Source organism: Hyperolius riggenbachi, chromosome 11, assembly GCF_040937935.1.
Source record: "Hyperolius riggenbachi isolate aHypRig1 chromosome 11, aHypRig1.pri, whole genome shotgun sequence".
NCBI classification, from domain to species: domain Eukaryota; kingdom Metazoa; phylum Chordata; class Amphibia; order Anura; family Hyperoliidae; genus Hyperolius; species Hyperolius riggenbachi.
The window spans coordinates 175,157,913-175,177,650 of NC_090656.1; the positions used below are offsets into that span (position 1 = coordinate 175,157,913).

At 44.8% G+C, this 19,738-nt stretch overlaps 1 protein-coding gene across 1 annotated transcript in view; it reads right to left on the reverse strand.

Annotated features, from left to right (window-relative positions):
- Positions 1–2,723, reverse strand: part of SLC38A8 (solute carrier family 38 member 8) — a 53,277-nt gene extending 50,554 nt beyond the window's left edge. Inside the window, exon 1 of the mRNA XM_068260162.1 lies at positions 2,417–2,723. Coding sequence (XP_068116263.1) covers positions 2,417–2,605 — 189 coding nt within the window. The 5' untranslated portion in view covers positions 2,606–2,723. The remainder of the gene's footprint in view (positions 1–2,416) is intronic.
- Between the last annotated feature and the right edge of the window lie 17,015 nt (positions 2,724–19,738).

Below are 19,738 nucleotides of genomic sequence, written 5' to 3' on the forward strand. Positions count from 1 at the left end.
TGTGTGTGTATACAGTACATAAAAATAAGTGTGTGTGTGTATATAAAGTACACAAAAATAAGTGTGTGTGTACAGTATATAAAAATAAGTGTGTGTGTGTATATAAAGTACACAAAAATAAGTGTGTGTGTGTGTATATACAGTACATAAAAATAAGTGTGTGTGTGTGTGTGTGTGTGTGTGTACAGTACATAAAAATAAGTGTGTGTGTGTGTGTGTGTGTGTGTGTGTACAGTACATAAAAATAAGTGTGTGTGTGTGTGTACAGTACATAAAAATAAGTGTGTGTGTGTGTGTGTGTGTGTGTGTACAGTACATAAAAATAAGTGTGTGTGTGTGTGTGTGTGTGTGTGTGTGTGTACAGTACATAAAAATAAGTGTGTGTGTGTGTACAGTACATAAAAATAAGTGTGTGTGTGTGTGTGTGTGTGTGTGTGTGTGTATACAGTACATAAAAATAAGTGTGTGTGTGTGTGTGTGTACAGTACATAAAAATAAGTGTGTGTGTGTGTGTGTGTGTGTGTGTGTGTACAGTACATAAAAATAAGTGTGTGTGTGTGTGTGTGTGTGTGTGTGTGTGTGTGTGTGTGTGTGTGTGTGTGTGTGTGTGTAGTACATAAAAATAAGTGTGTGTGTGTACAGTACATAAAAATAAGTGTGTGTGTGTGTACAGTACATACAAATAAGTGTGTGTGTACAGTACATAAAAATAAGTGTGTGTGTACAGTACATAAAAATAAGTGTGTGTGTGTGTGTGTGTGTGTGTGTGTGTGTGTGTGTGTGTGTGTGTGTGTGTGTGTCCACCTTTGGGTAGAGAAAAGAGTGGAAATTTAGGTGAAAGCAAAGGCCAGAGAATTCAGTTAGGGCTTATTCACACCTAGGGCGTTTTCACCTTTTTGTAAGCGCTGGCGATTTTCAAAATCGCCCTAAAAACTCTTGTGCAATGATTCCCTATGAGAGTGTTCACATCTGAGCAGTTCAATTCCGATCCGATCACTAAAGCACTGCCTGTACCATTTTTGATGCACTTTGCCTCAATGGAAGGTATAGGGAAATCACAAAGTGCTTGAAAAAGCGCTTTGTATAGCGATTTCCCCAGCGCTTTCATGAATAAATACATTGGGCTCGATTTACAAAGCGGTGATAACCTAATTATAACCATTGCACCACGCTGGTGAAAAGCCCCTTATCACGCCTAAACTCGGTTTAGGCGTGATAAGTTTAGATAAGTTTAGATCGCGCGCAAAGTCCAGCGCGCAAAGCAGCGCCATTGAACTCTATGCGACGTTTCGCGCGCACCAGACTTTGCTAGCGCAAAACTTTTAAACAGCTGTGCAATGCGGTGCTAACCCAGTTGGTGCTATAGTTATCACGCCTAAACTTATCATGCCTAAACTGAGTTTAGGCGTGATAAAGGGCTTTTCACCAGCGTGCTAACTGTTAGCACCGCTTTGTGAATCAAGCCCATTGTATTTATTCATTTCCGGGTGAAAGAGTTCACTTCCTGACTGACATCAGGAAGTGAACAACCAGAACCACTCTGCAAAAGCGCTTAGAAAAGCGCTTTATACAAAATCAAAGCGCACTGGTAAGCGCCTGGGGGGCAAATGAAATTGTGCAAAAAACACTGGCGTCATCAATTTCAATTTTAGACATGAACGCCTTAGTGTGATAGAGTCACTGGGTAGTTAAGCTACGTACACACTTTAGATAACTATAGTTCGGAACAACAGATAATTGGAATGCCGATCTCCTAGCTGAACGAACTCATACAACTTATACAGCCTGGCTATATGTTCAAACAATCGATCAGTGATAAATATTGCGTGCACATACAGAAGTGGCATCAGAGATTGTTGGGTGACAATTCTGCGCATGCACGCAACAATCGTTATTTAACGATATCCATACACACTTTCAGAAAGAAAAAAAAAAAAGAGAACATCGTTCACAATCACATCCATCCTGACAGATCCGCATTTTCTATTGATGTTGGTCGTTCATAATTAGTTTTAATGATCTTATGTGAAAGTTCAAAGCCGTTTCAAATGACTATAGTCTAAAGTGTGTACGTAGGGTGCATACACACATCCAATTTTGATTGGCTAATTTTACCACCTTCATGTGGCCTCTTATACAATACCTGTGATTTTGCAGCAATCTGATTTTGCATGCTGCATTTTTTTTTTACAGTGAAAGCAGATTGCATTTTGATTTTCAGTGTTAACGAGGCCTAAAGTATGAGAGTTATTTATAAAATCTGTCCATAATATTCAAAATCCCTCATGCTACATGTAAGCCTTCGTGCTACATGGAAGTGGTAAGATTGGCCAATCACTGGCCAATGAAATTTGGATGTGTGTAGGCACCCTAGTGCTAGTGTACTAGTGGCACAAGTATTGTTCTGCCTACTTACCAGTTCCACCAGAACAGCTGTGTGAGTTCCGCCAGCTTTGTTGAATGCCCAGGGGAAGTTGAGGAGACCAGCTCCTAGCGCAGATTTCAACATAATAAAAACGGCTCCAATTGAGGAAAGATTTGGTCCTTCATAGTCCGTGCCAGATTTGGATAGCAAGCAGATGCTCTCTCTAGCTAGTTCCTCCATGCCAAATGTCCTTTGCTGAAGACTGACAGAGGACAGAGACTCAATGCACCTGTAGAGCAGACCACATATAAGGATGTCCTTCCACCTCTCCCTGGACTCTTGTTATTTGGCTTGAGAAAGTTAACTTTTTTTAATCTCCCAGGCCAGAAATACAGACCACGCCCCTTGGCATATAGAAGCCTGTGTCTCCTCCTTCCAGTCACTGACTGGCTGGATCTAGGATTGTCTCTAATCAACAATACAAGTGCTGCCAGTTTAATTAGCAGCATTCCAGGGTTAGGATTTTACCTCACAGGGCAGTGTGAGATACTAAACAGTGTGTGTGAGATTAGACCTTGATGCTCCTCCTGACCTCTCTGCAAACAAAAAGAGGGATTTGCCATGTGCCAATATCTTTTCTGTTCAAATTGCATTCCTCCAGAATTGAATGGATACTTGTGAACTCATTAGAAGTTATCTGAAGTCATGTCTGAAGCAATGGTGACAAGTGTAATATGCTGACCTTCACTTGGGAATTTCAAGTGTTAATTAGAGGGGTTTTTAAATTAGCATTAGGGGCCAACTATTTCAATTATTATTGTTGTTGTTTTGTTGTTGTTAATAATAATGTATAATATTTCATCATCTTCTGTGGTGCTGTACAGAGTAATGCTATGTACACACTTGCGATAACTATCGTTTGCAAGGAACGATAGTTACCAGACAAACAATATCTGAACGATTTGAATGCAACGATGGGATGCAGCGATTATCATACACATTTTAACGATAGTTCTCGCTGAAAAGAACGATCAGAAGGAAATGTTGCGTACATATTTATATAAAATTAAAAAAAACACTAACATGGAGTTACAATAGATAAAAATATATGATAGTTAACTTAAAAAAAAGTTTATTTGAAATTTGTAATGTAACAATCTTTACGGGTCGCGATACACAGGAAGTACGGAAGCTGGGCAGAATCCAACGCAGGCGCATTGGCCCTTGTAGCGATCGTTCTTGGCAGATAACTGTACACAATATAGTTTTGTAACGATTGTCGCTAGATACGATCCGTTAGGTTGGCTATCTCCCATCTTCCCGATGTCATTCTTTTGTCATTCGTATTAATGATCATTGGGTAAAGTTTTTTTCCCCGGCGGAACGATCATTAATAAGCTGTTTCAAACTACCGTAGTCGCCAGTGTGTACGTTGCATTAGGCCTGAGTCCCACTAGAGCAATTTTGGCAGCGTTGCTTTACCAATGTATTGCAATGGTGGTGATCCCACTAGGGCGCTCTACTGTTTAAACTTCCTGCCGGGACAAGAAGTTCAGTGAAGCTGGAGGAGCGGAGCATGGAGAAGTGACCGCGGAGAGAGTGGGGACACGCGCTGGCGGAGCAAGTAATGTATTGTAGCTAGCTTCGTCGTCGGGCATTCCCGCTATCGACGCAATCCCGACCCGCCGACGTTCGAGCGAAATCTTCCGCACGGACGGATCGACGGGAACAATTGATTTAGGACGGAAATTGATCGTTCTGTCAGCGTTTGCGCAACGAATTCACAGCAGATTCGATCACAGTGATCGAATCTGCTGTATATCGGCGGGAAAATTGTTAAGCCTCATCTACACACGTAGATGAGGCGGGGATGTGGCTTATCAATCGATTCCGACAGGTCGGATCTTGCTACCGCCGATTCCCTGCTCGTTCCCCGCAAGGGGACAATGGCAGGGAATCGAGCGGAAGATAAGCGGCGCGGCGCGGGGCCGAGCGGGTATCGAATCCGGCGCACGCGTGGGCGAGCGGGGACGCGGAAGAGGCGATCCGGCGGCTAATCGAGCCGCCGGATCGCCGCCTCATCTACGCGTGTAGATGAGGCTTTAGGTATATGGGCCCCTTTATGCTGGGAATACACCATACAATTTTCTGTTAGATTTACCTGCCAGATAGATAAAATTCAACATGTTGGAAATTTATCTATTTTACTATCTATCTGCTGAGCAATTAGGCATTGTTCTACTCAGCAGGAGATAAACAGAAGACAATGACCATTCTCTACAGAAAATAATCTACTTATGCACTGGGCATAGACAGTTCGAGAATGCGCCGGTATCGAGCCAGCAGCTCGATGCCGGCGCGTCACCGCTTGTCTGCGCGTGCGCGCTGATCGATTCCCGCCCGTCCCCGCGGGGATTCTTTATCAGCCGCTCAATTCCCCGCTATTGTCCACCCGCGGGGATCGAGCGGGGAATCTATCCGGCGGGTCATCGGACCTGTCGGATATTATCAATCGAGCCATCAGCGGCTCGATTGATAAGTAAAAAACTAACCGTCTATGCCTAGCATTATTACAGAAAATATAACAGAAAAATCTAACAGAAGAATCTAACAGAAAATTGTATGGTGTATTTCCAGCATTACATGTAGTATGAGAACTTACCTTCACAATCGGTGCCTAGTATTCAAAAATCTACTGGCCCTCATACTACTTGGAAGTGGTAAAATTGGCCAGTCTTAGCCAATCAAAACTGAATGTGTATACACACCCTATGGCCTGGAACCCAGTAGGAATTTAAAATCGATGGCTTTAAAATCGATGCAGCGATGTATGCAGCGATTCCTAGTGCGATTGTGCTCGTGATTCCCCGATGCTTAGAAGCGCTGTACAGTAGATTGTACAACGCTTCAGATTAGCGATTCGCGTGATTTTTTTCCTAAACAAAACTTTATTACCGCTTCCTTTAGGGGGCGGGGCTATGGATGGTAGCAGAAAATCCAGAAAACTGGTATTATAATTTATTGAAATTGTAATTACTCTGCCCCCCAAAGAGCTGCAAAATGACTTTGAAAAGAGATTTTGCAGCGCTTATTTACTTAGCATTGAGCGCAGCGCTCAAAATGCTACATGTCTTGTGCAATTGCGATTAGGGATAATTGCAATCTCAAGTGGATTCCCCACCACACACTTTCATTGGCAAAGCGTTTTTAGGAATGGCCGGCGATTGTCAGTGATCCCAAAACGCTGCCAAAATCGCCCTAGTGGGTTGCAGCCCTAACAAAGTGGGTAGAGATGCTCCTTTGTAGTGTGGGCTGACCCTCTTTGTAGTGTGGGCCGAAACTTTTAGAAAGTGTAAACAATTTGCCAGCGGTTGTGTAGCGATTAGCGTTTTAAAGTCTGATTGGTCCTTTCATTTATTTTTAATTTTGTTACAGTGTACATTAACTTTAAAACGCTAGGAAAATCGCTCCGTGCAAGTTTTGATGAGCGATTACGCCAGTGATTATATACTTTACATTGAAACGCTAACGCTAACAAAATGCTGCATGTCCTGCGCTTGCAATTTTGGGAATCACAAACGCTCCAGTGGAAGTTGGCACATCCGTTAACATTAGCTGAGCGTTTTTGGAAATCGCTAGCGTTTTGAAGCGCTCCCTAAATGCTCTGAAAAGCGCTCTTGTGGGTTCCAGCCCTCAAGGTATACTTCAGCTTTATGTATTCATCCATTTCAGGCTGATGAGAGGTTGACCTTAAGATTAGCAATAGTTAACATTGTTTGCCCCTCTATATAATTACTTAGGTTTTTGTGCCTAGTAGTGTGTGATAGGATTGTTATTCTAGATATCATATTCTGTGCGTTTCCACTGGACATGGCATGACTTCCAGTGATAAATGTACATTTTCTCTGAAAGAGGTGATTTATTCACAAGGCCATAAGAGAAAAAAAGATAATTCTATGCAAATGACAATAAAGAACTTACCAAGTAGGTCTGATTTAATCTGAATGTCAAGCAAATTCCATTCTGTGTTAAAGCATTGATCTCTGGAGGTGATATTTACCTGCACACAAACAGTTCTGAGGGCCCAGACACACTAGGGGCTTAATTCACTAAACCGTGATAACTCAAATATCACACCTTATCAAAGATCACACCTTATGAAACCGGAAAATTGAATACTCACCTACAGGTAATTTTCCTTTCCTATTTGTCTCCATGGCAGCACACTACGGGTCAGCTCCGCCCCTTGACCCCTCCAGGACTGGTCTGTATAAATTTTCCAGCCCCTCCCCAGTCCAGTGCTTTTTTTATTAGTCGAAAACAGACTGAGTTGGTACTGGGTGGGCCTCCGTGTGCTGCCATGGAGACAAATAGGAAAGGAAAATTACCTGTAGGTGAGTATTCAATTTTCCGGTTTCCTATCTGTCTCCCTGGCAGCACACTACGGGACTTACGTATTATTGAAATAGGGTGGGAAAGAAAATACACTGCAACGGCCTTTGCTTGGCACTCAATTTAATAGTTTCCAGTACATATCACATATGTTGCAATAGTATACACTCCCCAGTATAATGACTCAGAATTAACAGAAAAGGAAAACAAAGCGAAATTAAAGCAGATTATATCTCTGTATTGATAGCGGCTGAAAGGATTTCCCTTCCAAATTGTGCTGTGGTTAAGGCTCCCGGATCTACTCTGTAATGGGAGACAAATGTATTGGTTGATGACCAATTTGCGGCCCGGCATATAACCTCTGGTGATACTTTCACCCATGCTGCCCAGCTTGTAGCGATTGATCTGGTTGAATGTGCTGTCAGTTGAGTAGGGGGATCCTGCCCCATACTCCTGTAGGCCATACTTATTGATCTAACTAGCCACGTTGCGATGGTTCTAGTGCTCGCCGGCTGTCCCTTTCTACCTCCTGCTGGTACGATAAAGAGTCTGTTAGTCTTCCGGATCTCCTCTGTTTTGGATATGTATAATTTCAGAAGTTGAGGGATATCTAGAGAATTAGGATTCTCCGCCTGCGGATCCGAGAATGCCGGTAAGTTCCACTCCTGATTAAAATGGAAGGAACTGGACACTTTTGGAATGAATTCCTCCACCGGTCTGAGGGTGACTCTGTCATGATAGAATTGTGTATAGGGTGCCTTGCAACTTAACGCCTGAATTTCGGACACCCTCCTGGCCGATGTTATTGCAGTTAGAAACACTACCTTTAAGGTTAGGTTATAAAGGTTACACTCCGCGATTGGTTCAAAAGGAGGTTGCATGAGACCTCTAAGTACTAAAGGTAGATTCCGTTGAGGGCACCAGCTTTTCTTCGGTGGTCTGATCTTTGTTACCGCTTTTATGAACTGTATAATCAGTGGGTGTAGTGCCCATTTATAATGCGTTAATGCTGATATGGCTGAGACCTGTGTCTTAATAGTACTGAGGCTGAGACCGAGATTTATCCCTGACTGCAGGAAGTCCAGAACAGCGTTTATGGTTGCAATCTGTAGGCCTCTATTCTCTAATGATTGTAGAAATTTTCTCCACGTTCTGTGGTAGGTCGAATTTGTCGTGCTTTTTCTTGATTTTAGCAATGTATCTATGACCTGTGTTGAGCAGCCTAACTGCATCAATGTCGCCCTCTCAGTTTCCAAGCCGTCAAATTGAAAATTTTCGGATGTGGATGTCTGATTCTCCCCTGGATCAGCAGGTCCGGCGGACATGGGAGTCTCATTGGTGGTGCTATCATTAGTTTCTGAAGCAATGGGAACCAAGGCCTGCGCGGCCAATCGGGTGCTATCATAATTATTGTTGTAGATTCCTGTTGAACCTTCCTCAGAGTCCGATGTATCAATGGGATAGAAGGGAAGAGATAGCCCAGACTGAAGTTCCATGGTACCGACAGGGCATCCCATTCCGCTGCCTGTCGGCATTTGTAGCGTGAGTAGAACGTCGGGCATTTGGCATTTTGCGGGGTCGCCATGATATCTACCTGCGGTGTGCCCCACCTCTGACATATCATTTTGAAGATTTGTGGGTTCAGTTCCCACTCCTTGTTGTCGAGCCATTGCCGACTGAGGGAGTCCGCTACATAATTGTGGGTGCCTGGGATGTGTACTGCCTGTAGGGTAGATAAGTTCGCCTGTGCCCACCTCATGATAGGTGTTATCTCTCTGAGAAGTGTCCAACTCCGTGTTCCCCCCTGGTTCTGCAAATATGCCACTGCAGTGGTATTGTCCATCTTGAGTAATACATCTTTGTTCCTTATTCTGCTGGAGAAAAACATTAAGGCTTTGAATGCTGCCCTGATTTCTAATATGTTCGCTGGGGTGTGTCGTGGATCCGTCTCCCAGCGGCCCTGGCCGTACATGCTGTCTAGGTGGGCTCCCCAGCCCCATAATCTGGCATCTGTCGTAATAACCACCGGTTTGTTCATCACCAGTTTGTCGTGCTTCGTTAGATTTTCCATGACTGTCCACCACTTCAACTCCCTTTTCATGTCCGGCAGTATCTGTACTGTCTGTTGAAAGTCTGTTCCGTTCCATTGATCTAAGAATCTCCTCTGGAGTATTCTCACATTCCACCTGGCCCATTTCACCATTGGTATTGTTGCCACCAGGATGCCTATGGTAGATAGGCACTGCCTTGCTGAAAGTAGTTGTGTCTGTCGTATTTGAGACGCCCTCCGAATTATCGTTTGGACCTTGTCGTGTGGTAATTTCACTGCGTTCTGCAATGTGTCCAGTTCTGCCCCCAGGAATATGAGATTCTGTGTGGGTTGTAGCTTGCTTTTTTCCCAGTTGATTAACCATCCAAAGCTCTGTAGAGTGTGTATCATTATCTCCCTGTGTTGTAGTAAGGTTGACTTCGTTTGAGCTACGAGCAGTATGTCGTCTAAGTAATGGAAGGTTTGAAGTCCCTTCTGGCGTAATAGGGAAATGATTGTCACTAGAGTCTTTGTGAAGGTTCTGGGTGCCGTGTTTATTCCGAACGGCAGTACACGAAATTGGTAATGATCGTCTGCTATCGCAAACCTGAGGTATCTCTGGTAACTGTCTTTGATAGGGATGTGTAAATATGCGTCTGCTAAATCTAGCGAGAGCATCCAGTCGTTTAAGCCAATAGCCGGCAGAATAGTTTGGAGATATTCCATTTTGAATTTTTCTACTTGTATGTGCTGGTTGAGTTGGCGCAAGTCTAATACCGGGCGTAATTGGCCCGATTTCTTTACAACAAAAAACAGTGGGGAATAAAACCCCTGTGACCTCTCTGCTGTGGGGACCCTTATTATTGCCCTTTTTGTAAGCAGATCTTGTATGTATTGTTGTAGTATCTCCTGGCGTTGCCGTGACTGCGGTATTCTCGTAGGTACGAATAGATCTTGAGGGGGTTTTTCCCTGAATGCCCAAGAGTGTCCGTGTATTAGGGTATTGATTACCCAAGGGTCCTGTACGTGTTCCGCCCAGATGTTGCTGTAGTTCCAGGGCCTCCCCCCTACCGGTTCCAGTTGGGCGGACGAATTCTCAGAAGGATTTCTGAGTTTGAGATCCTGCCGTGGGATTACGTTGTCTATTGAATTTGGAGAGAGATGATTGAACTCCTTTCCATTGTCTCCGAAAGGGCTGGCTGTTCTTAGACGACCGAAAGTCCTTGTTCCTAGATTGGAAACCTCTGTTGTTTTGTCTTCGCGTTCTGCCCTGTCTTCTGTCCTGGGGTATCAGCCCAGATCTTCCCCCCGTCACCCTAGAAATGGCCGTGTCCATCTTAGGCCCGAAAAGGCTTTTTCCATCATATGGTATTTTGCACCAACTGGTCTTCGATGTTACATCCGCCGACCATGGCTTAACCACTTGAGGACTGCAGGGCTAAACCCCCCTAGTGACCAGGCCATTTTTAGCTAAATTGGCCACTGCAGCTTTAAGGCCAAGCTGCAGGGCCGCACAACTCAGCACACAAGTGATCCCCCCCCCCCTTTTCTCCCCACCAACAGAGCTCTCTGTTGGTGGGGTCTGATCGCTCCCCCGATGTTTATTTATTTTTTAATAAATATTTTTGTTGGTTTTTTTTTTTCTAAAATCCCCTGTTCCTTTAAATTTATTCCCTCCCTCCCTCCCTCCCTCCCTCCCTCCCTCCCCACAGCCGGCCAATTATGGCGATCGGCTGTCATAGGCTTCTGCCTATGAGAGCCGATCGCTCTCTTGTCCCCCATGGGGACAGCCGTGTCACACGGCTGTCCCCGGTGCAGCGCTGCTGCTCATCGCAGCGCTGCACCAAGTAAATAGACGGCGTGATCGCCGTCTAACAGTCTCCCGAGCGGCAATAGCCGCTCGGAGACTGAAGGCGGGGCGGAGCTCCGCCCTCCGAGCATGAGATGCGCGCGCACCATGCGCGCAATCTCATGCTAAACAGAGCCCCAGGACTTTACGCCAATTGGCGTTAGGCGGTCCTGGGGCTGCCGCCGCGGCCACGCCTACTGGCGTGACGCGGGCGGCAGGAGGTTAAGCCATACGGCGCGTTTTGCTGCGATAGTGTGGAACATAGCCCGTGACACGCCGCGAATCATATCTATGGCCGCCTCGCCAATAAAGTCAGCCGTTAATCTAAATTCTTCTAGGGCTAGGAAGAGGGTTTCTTTAGTGACACCTGACTGGATAGCTCCTTCCAGGTTGTCTGTCCATGTTCTTAATGCTTTTGAGATTGACGTGAGGGCGATCGCTGGTCTGCAAGCTCCTCCCATGTCCAAGTAGGCTCTCCTAAGTTCAGTGTCTATCTTTCTGTCGAGTGGGTCCTTAAACACCACTGAGTCTTCCAAGGGCAGGGTAACGTGACGTGCCAGCCGTATTACTGATGCATCAATTGATGGGGCTACCTCGAGCTGGGCCGTGATCTCACTATCCATAGGATATAATTTGGAAAAACGGTTGGATAGGGGGGTTTTCCTGTCCACTCTTGTCCACTCATCCTTCACTAGCTCTGCTATCTCTTCCATGACTGGGAATGCAATAGGTTTCCTTTTTAAATGTGGATAATATTTTCTTGTTTTTGTGGGTGGTTCCTCCGGCTCCTCCCATTGTATGGCCTCCCGGACTGATTTCACAAAAGAACTTACTAATGCGAAATCGAATCCTACGGCTATTCCATCAACTGACTCAAGAGTTTCGGAGTCTCCAGATGCCTCTGAACCTCTATCCTCAGTGCCTGTGCTGGTAGAGGGCATGCACTCTGCTATTGATTGTTTTACAATTTCTTTTACAAGCGTGGGCAGATCCTGGGTGGGTTCCTCCTCAACCGGAATTGTGTAAAAGCATGCTTCACACACTAATTTCCCGGGCATTGTCCTGTCTCCGCAAGCCCAGCAGGACTTGCGTCCTCCAGACCGTGGCTGTTCATGTTCCCCTTTGTGTGAGTGAGACTTGCTAGATGAGGATGACCTCTTCCTCGAGTCTGATGCTGACCTCTCAGGTTGTGTGCGGCTGAAAAAATAAATTAAAGCCGCTGTAAAACACTCTCCTGAAAAAGGCTGATCGTAAAGAAGACTAACTATAACCGTGCCTTACCTATCAGAGTTGTGCTGGTCTATTTCCTGGGCAGCGCTATGTTCCTCCATGCTCCTATGCAGCAACAATATGCAGCACTAAGAGAGAATGAGGGAGAGAACGATGGGGGCATAATTATTACTCACAGTGACTGTCTTGGAACAACAATGTGGTAATGAGAGTGTGAGTTAATAAGGAGTTCCTGTACCTTTCCTTGCGGGTAGCCAGAAGAAACCCCTGTAGGAGGGCTTACCAGAGAGGGATGAACGTGCCTGAGGACCACAAATATATATATTCAGTCAGGGTAATAAAAAAGGATCTCTCACCATGTCCTGCAGCCTGTTTGTGGAGCTCCTTACCGAGTGCGCGGCTCAGCGTGGTCTGTCCCTGTCCGCCTGGCAAGCGGTGATGGTAGGGGACGCCTGCTAGAAATAGTTCCGGGTGGGGAGGAACGGACATGACGGAGTGAGGGGGGCGTGAACCTCCGCCTCCTCGATCTGGCTGCTGTGTGTAGCGTTGTGTGAGCGGGGGAAAACCAGGGAGGCCCCTCAGGAGAACCAGCCTTGCCCAGCCAGCCCAGTCAGGCTCCAGTATCCGGAGCGGATGCCGGATCGATATCCAGATCAGTGAGAGACACGCCGGGAAGAGTGGCGGCCGGTAACCAAACCTCCGGATAGACGGGAGACAGGTGGAGCCTCCACACGTGTCAGCAGCACATGCGCAGGAGAGGCGGCAGTGGACGAAGCGGAGGAAAACGGGGACTTTCTGGAAGTACCAGTGTCGCCCAGCCAGCCCAGCCAGGCTCCGGTACCCGGCATAGAGAGAGGGAGAGGCACCCCAGGTAAAAAGCAGCTAAGGAGCGGTGGGGGCCGGCAATCAAAGTGGCAGTGAACGGAGCAAGGGGAGGAAGTGGTGAGACGGGCAGCCGAAGCTGGAGACGTGCTGCATCCGGGATTGCCTGTGCCCTGAGAGGCTGAAAAAACTACAAAGCAGGGAGCCGGAGAGAAAAGCTGTAGGGGTGGATAAACGAGGCTTGAGGAGGATATCTGGACCGACAGAGGCAAGACTGACAAACCAAGATGGTAAAAGATAAAGATAAAGATAAAGAAAAGAAAGGAAAGAACCTGGTAAAGGAACAGGAGAGAGCCGGTCAGCGTGCGATGAATAAACTTTTTAATCCAGCAAACAAAACCCCTATAAAGGAACCAGGGCTGTCGGACAGCACCATGTTATCTTCAAATGCCAGCTCCCCGGGTCTGGAAACATCAGAAGAAGATGCTGCACAAAGAGGCAATTTAGAGGAAATTTGGAAATGCTTAAAGGGTCTTCCAACCAGACAGGATCTGGAGGCGCAAACAGATCGGATTGTGGCCTCAATGAAGCAGGAGATAGCAGAAGTTAAAGAAGAGCTAAATGATTTAAAGGAAAAGACGGGCACCATGGATGCGGTATTGATTAAGCTACAAGCAGAGATGGAGATATTAAAGAAGACAGGTGAGAAGCAAAAAGACTATAATATGGCCTTAAAGTATGAAATCGATGATATGCAAAACAGGGAGAGACGAAATAATCTAAGGATAAGGGGGATCCCAGAGACGATTCAGAGTGAGGAGATAGACGGTTGTTTGCAAGCTATATTTAACAAACTACTGGGTCGCCCAGAAGAAGCTAGCATCAAATTTGATAGAGCCCATAGGGCACTTAAGGCAAAGCCCAAAGGGAATGAACTCCCAAGAGACATAATCTGCAGGTTCCACAATTACCGAGATAAAGAGGCCATTTCAGAAAAGGCAAGACAAAAGGGAGATTTGGAATGGCAGGGTGCTAAGATTAGTATCTACCAGGATCTGTCTTTTATGACTTTGATGTTGCGTAAGGCAATGAAACCACTGCTGCAGGTGCTACAACAGAAGGGGATCCAATATAAGTGGGGGTTCCCTTTTGCATTAATTATTCGTAAGAACCAACATATATTGATGTTGAGGAAACCAGAGGACCTTCCTTATATATGTAAAGAACTGGAAATACCATTGATAAATCTACCAGACTGGGATATGGAAAATTTGGGCAAGAACAAATTGAGCAGTGGATAGGGGGTTGATGGGAGGGGGTGGGAATGGAGAGGGGGAGAGTGTGTGGGGTGTTTTTTTTTTTTTTTTTTTTTTTCTTCTCAGAAGATATGCTTGTCCTATAAACTGGACTTGGATTGTATAAGTGAATATTGAATATAATGTTGTTGGTTATAAGGAGAAATGAAATTAAAGAGGGGGTTGGGTAATTTATATTCATAAAGGTTAAAGGGATTGGAATTAAAGTGGAGTAGGGTGGCGGGGAGGGGGGGAGGGGTTGCTTCAAGCAATAAATAAATAAATGGAATATAATATGGTGATAATATAGTGCACTATAAAAATATGTTTAAAGGGGATTGGAGTGTAATCACGGGTGAGCTTGAAGGAAATTAAAAGGGGAATATGCGGGGGGTAGATAGGAGTAGGGGTAAGTAGGCCAAGGGGATGGGGTGGAGTAATAAGGCTATAGGAGGGCCCCAGATTTTATAAATGTGGGTCGAGCCCGGGATGACACTCCATTCCCCTGTATATGAGAAACTTGTATTGGGGTATGAGGGGGTTGATAAAGGACACATTTTGGTTTTTCCTTCTCTTTTTTGCACCGAAAACAGAATATAGGTGAATTTGGATGGTATGATGAGAATTGGATTTGGATTGTACAACTGAATATAATGTTGCAGGTTATAAGGAGAAATGAAATTAAAGAGGGGGTTGGGTAATATATATTCATAGAGGTTAAAGGGATTGGAGCTAGAGTGGAGTAGAGGGGTGGGGAAGGGGGGAGGGGTTGCTTTGAGGAATCATTATAGATAAATGAACTGGTGATAATATAGTGTTTTATAAAAATATGTTTAGAGGGGAGTGGAATGCAATCACGGGTGAGCTCGAAGGAAATTTAAAAGGGGAATATGCGGGTGGTAGATAGAGAGTAGGGGTAATTAGGCTAAGGGGATATGGTGGAGTAATAAGGTTAAAAGAGGGCCCCAGTTTTTATAAGGGGGGGCTGGGCCCGGGATGACATTCCACTCCCCTGTATATGAGAAATCTGTACTGGGGTGTGAGGGGGTTGATAAAGGACACATTTTGGTTTTTTTCCTCTCTCTTTTTCATTGAAAACAGAAGATAAGTGTATTTGGATTGTAAGATGAACACGAATATCAGGGATAGAGATGTATGTATGTAAAGAGACATAAAACTGATATAGGGGAGGTTGTATTATGTAGTTGGGGGAAAATGATAATTGAATGATAAAAGGTATTATATCACAAAGGTGTGGGGGGGGGGAGGGGGTGGGGCTGGCTTAATTGAGGACAGTATAAGGGAATAAAGAGAACTTAATAAGGTGATAATATCATGTACATGTTTTGGGGGGTGTGGAGTGTAACCACGGGTGAGTCTATAGGAAATTAAGAAGGAGAATAGGGAGGTTGGAGTTATGAGAGGGAATAAATGGGGTGGGGGGATGGGGAGGAGTGGGCGTGGTCGTCCGATTCGGGCCGGCCGGCCCGCCCCCCCCCCCCCTCCCCGCCACTAATGTGCGTCCTTTGGGGTGGGTTCTCTGCCTCCCCCCCCCTTTCTTTTTATTTATTTATTTATTTATATTTTTTTTTGTTTGTTTGTTTTTTTTTTTTTTTTTGTTTGTTTTTTGTTTTCCTCTCTCTCTCTCTTTCTACCTCACCTCCTCCCGCTCTTCACCCCCTCTCTATGTGCTGGAAAAAGGTGAGGAGGCCACCCTGGGCCTCGGGAGGGGGGCCGGATGCGGGGGGAGGGGGGGAGAAACCTCATTCCGGAACATGTCTTCTTTAATACCCTAGAAGGTGATGCAACACACCAAGAGAACCGTGGGGAGGTTCTCAATGGATATATTCCTTTTTATAAGGGAGGGAGAATGGGGTCCAGACCCAAGGGGTGGGGGAGGGGGACCCAGTTCTCCCAGGGGAAATGGTTGCAGAAGTGTGAATGAATGGGGGTGTGTATGGGGGATTGAGAGTCAACGGGTCACTACAAAGGTTACACAGGGGAGAATTAAAAATGGTGGAACTTAGAATATTGTCATTGAACGTCAGGGGGTTAAATATCCCCGAAAAGAGGTCAGCGATCTTGAGACTTTGCCATAGAGAAAAAGCTAATATAATTTTTCTACAAGAGACACATTTTAAAGGTCCTATAATACCTAGGATATATGATAGATATTATAAGTCTGTGTATGTTAGCACCCCACAAACAGCTAAGATTAAGGGTACAGCAATTTTGATAGCAAAAGAAGTACCATATGAACTCAAAGGAGAATTTGCCGACCCACAGGGCAGATTTAATATGATCAAAGGTCTAATAGGGGGTAGGATGGTTACGATCGGGTCATATTATGCCCCAAATAAGGGCCAGGTAAAAACTCTAGAGAGATTTTTGGGGAAACTAGAGGAATTTTCAGAAGGGAGTATAATAATTGGGACGGATTTAAATATGGCGTTAGAGCCAAAAATAGATACATCATTGGGGAAATCTACAGTAAGGGATAGCATATTAAGAAAATGTAAAAATATGCTACACAGATCCCAACTGGTGGACATTTGGCGGGTGGGAAATCCCTCTAGTCGCGACTACACATACTACTCACAAGTTCATAAGTGCTATACGAGAATAGATTATATTTTTGTGTCTCATGACCTGCTCTCATATGTAAGATCCACTAAAATAGGTCCAACCACAATAACAGACCATGCACAAGTAATGGCCGAATTGGAATGGAGTGGAAAAAATAAAGGGCCCATGACCTGGCGGTTAAATGATGCCCTAATGAAAAATGAAGAAGTGGTGTGCAGGGTCAGAGAAGAATTAAGGAATTATTTTCTATGGAACTCCGGGGGTGAGGTGTCGGAACCGTTGGTGTGGGAGGCCCATAAGTGTTTTATAAGAGGGATATTAATACAGGAGGGAGCGAGGAGAAAAAGAGAAAGAGAAAAAGAGATAGAGCAGACCTTAGATAGGATAACGGGACTAGAACACCAACATAAAGAAAAACAAGAGGAAGAAATCCTGAGAGAGGTTATAAAGGAGAGAGAAAAGCTAAGGGAACTATTGTTCTTTAAGGTTAAAAACACAGCGCTGAGATGTAAGCGTTCTTTCTATGAATATGGAAATAGATGTGGGTCAATGTTAGCTAGAGCCCTTAAGAAACAGCAAAAAAGTAACTATATTCCTTGTATTAAGGATGGACATGCAAAGAAACATCATAAATTAGAAGAAATAACACAGGTATTCCGAGAATATTACGCTAAATTATATAATTTAAGGGAGGTGGAAGATAGGCAGAAAGAGGAGAAAAGAAAGAGGGAAATAATGGAATACCTGGAACAAAGTGGCATGCCCAGGTTGGCGGGAGAAGAGGCCTCGTCCCTGGAGTTCCCGATCACAAGGGAGGAGATTAAAAGGGCAATAGGGCAGTTACCCAAGGGAAAGGTGCCAGGACCGGATGGCCTAAATACAGAGTATTACAGGATATTTGAAGATCAATTAATGGGACCTTTACTGGAAACATTTAATGAGAGTGGGGGGACAGGGTTTACGCCCCGTATGTTGGAGTCCCATATTTCGGTGTTGCATAAGGAGGGCAAGGACCCGTTAAGATGTCAGAGCTATAGGCCTATCGCACTATTAAATGTGGACATAAAAGTATACGCAAAAGTACTATATAACAGATTGTCCCCACTTATGTTACAGCTGATCCACGTAGACCAAACAGGATTTATAGGGGGTCGGGAGGCTAGAGATAACACGATTCGAACATTGGACTTGATCCAATGGGAGGGGGCCCACTCCAACCCTATAATATTACTATCGACGGATGCTGAGAAAGCATTTGACAGGGTGGAGTGGGCCTTCATCGAAGGAGTCCTGAGGTATGTGGGAATACAGGAGGAGATGATAAATAGGATTATGGCCCTATATTCCAGTCCAAATGGTAGAGTCAAGGCAAATGGGGCCCTGTCTGGTCCCTTTGATATTAGGAATGGGACCAGGCAGGGATGCCCTCTCTCGCCGTTGATTTTTGCTCTTTCATTGGAACCCTTCTTGTGTAGGGTGAGGGGGGACTCCAACATACGGGGTATAGAGGTGGGGAAGGGTATACATAAAGTGGCTGCGTATGCGGACGATATGTTATTTTTTATTACAGAACCACATATAACTCTGCCAAATTTGTTTAACGAGTTTCGGACCTATGGCTCCCTGTCAAATATGAAGATCAATATGGATAACAGTGAGGTGTTGGGGAAGGGATTGGGGGAAGAACAAATAAACCGACTAAAAGAAAACTTCCCATTTAAATGGCAAGAAAGGACTCTAAAGTATTTGGGGGTCAGAATAGCTTTTACAGTGGAAGAAATGGTGGAATATAACTATACACCCATGCTAAAACAAATAAAACAAGATTTGAAGAATTGGGATCGTCCACAATTCTCATGGTTTGGCAGAAATGCCATTATTAAGATGAATATATTACCTCGACTGTTGTATATATTCCAGACCCTTCCGATACCGGTTCCCTTTGGGTTTTTTAGAGAGCTTAGAGGGGCGGTGGGGAGGTTTCTGGGACAGGGAAAGAAAATGAGAGTAAATTTTAAAATACAATCAACTGAGAGGGCTAAGGGAGGTCTTGCAGTGCCTAATTTTAGGAAATATTATGAGGCAGCGATATTAGTGAGAATAGTGGACTGGCACAAACATAGGGATAGTAAGAAATGGGTAAAACTGGAAGAGGAAATGGTGGGGGGCTCAATTAAGAATATACTATGGTCCATGGAGAGGAGGAGAGATATAGGTCTAGGTATGGATAAATTATTGATTGTACATACATTAAGGGTCTTCTTTAGAAACAGGAGGAGGGTAACAATCTCCCCGTGGCCTACCCCCATGATGCCGGTTTTGGGTAATAAAAATTTCCCATTAGGAGTGGAATTGTGGAAATATTGGGGAAGGAAAAAAGAGGTGGAACTAAGTGCCCGAGGTTTAGTGGAAAATGGGGAGTGGGTTGAACTACAGAAAATAAGAGAACAGGAAGGGATGGAGAAGATGGACGACTGGAGTTATCTTCAGTGTAAGTTTTTTCTAGCATGCTGTGGTACAAGAAGCGATATGAGTAGAGGATTAACACCATTTGAAAAGCTTTGTGAGGGGAGAGGGTCAGAGGAGGGAGTACTCTCTAGGATATACTCACTACTTAATGTAATGGAAGATCCAACAGCTCCTATTAGACTGAAATGGGAGAGGGACCTGGGTAGACATTTCACTGAAAGGCAGTGGCTAAGAGTGCTTGAAATGTCTAGCAAATCAACTAGTTCAGCAAGTGGACAAGAGGCAGGGTATAAAATCTTTGCGAGGTGGCATTATACACCAGTGAGATTGAATAGAATGTTCCCAGGGACATCGGAGATGTGTTGGAGGTGTGGAGAGGAGAGAGGAGATACTATGCATATCTTTTGGGGGTGTAAGTTGATAAAACCATATTGGTCCCAGATTAGAAATTGTATAACTGGCATCATTGGGACTGAGACACCGGAGGATCCTGCCTTCTTTCTGTTACACTGCAATGATTGGCCCCGGAAAAAATACGATAAATCACTAATGAGATTTTTGATAAACGCAGCCCGGATCTTGGTGGCGAGGCACTGGAAGACCACCCAACCCCCTTCTATTAAAGAATGGGTGGGAGAAGTGGATAGAGTGTGTAAAATGGAGGAACTAACTAATTATATACAGGAGAGGGGAGAGGACCA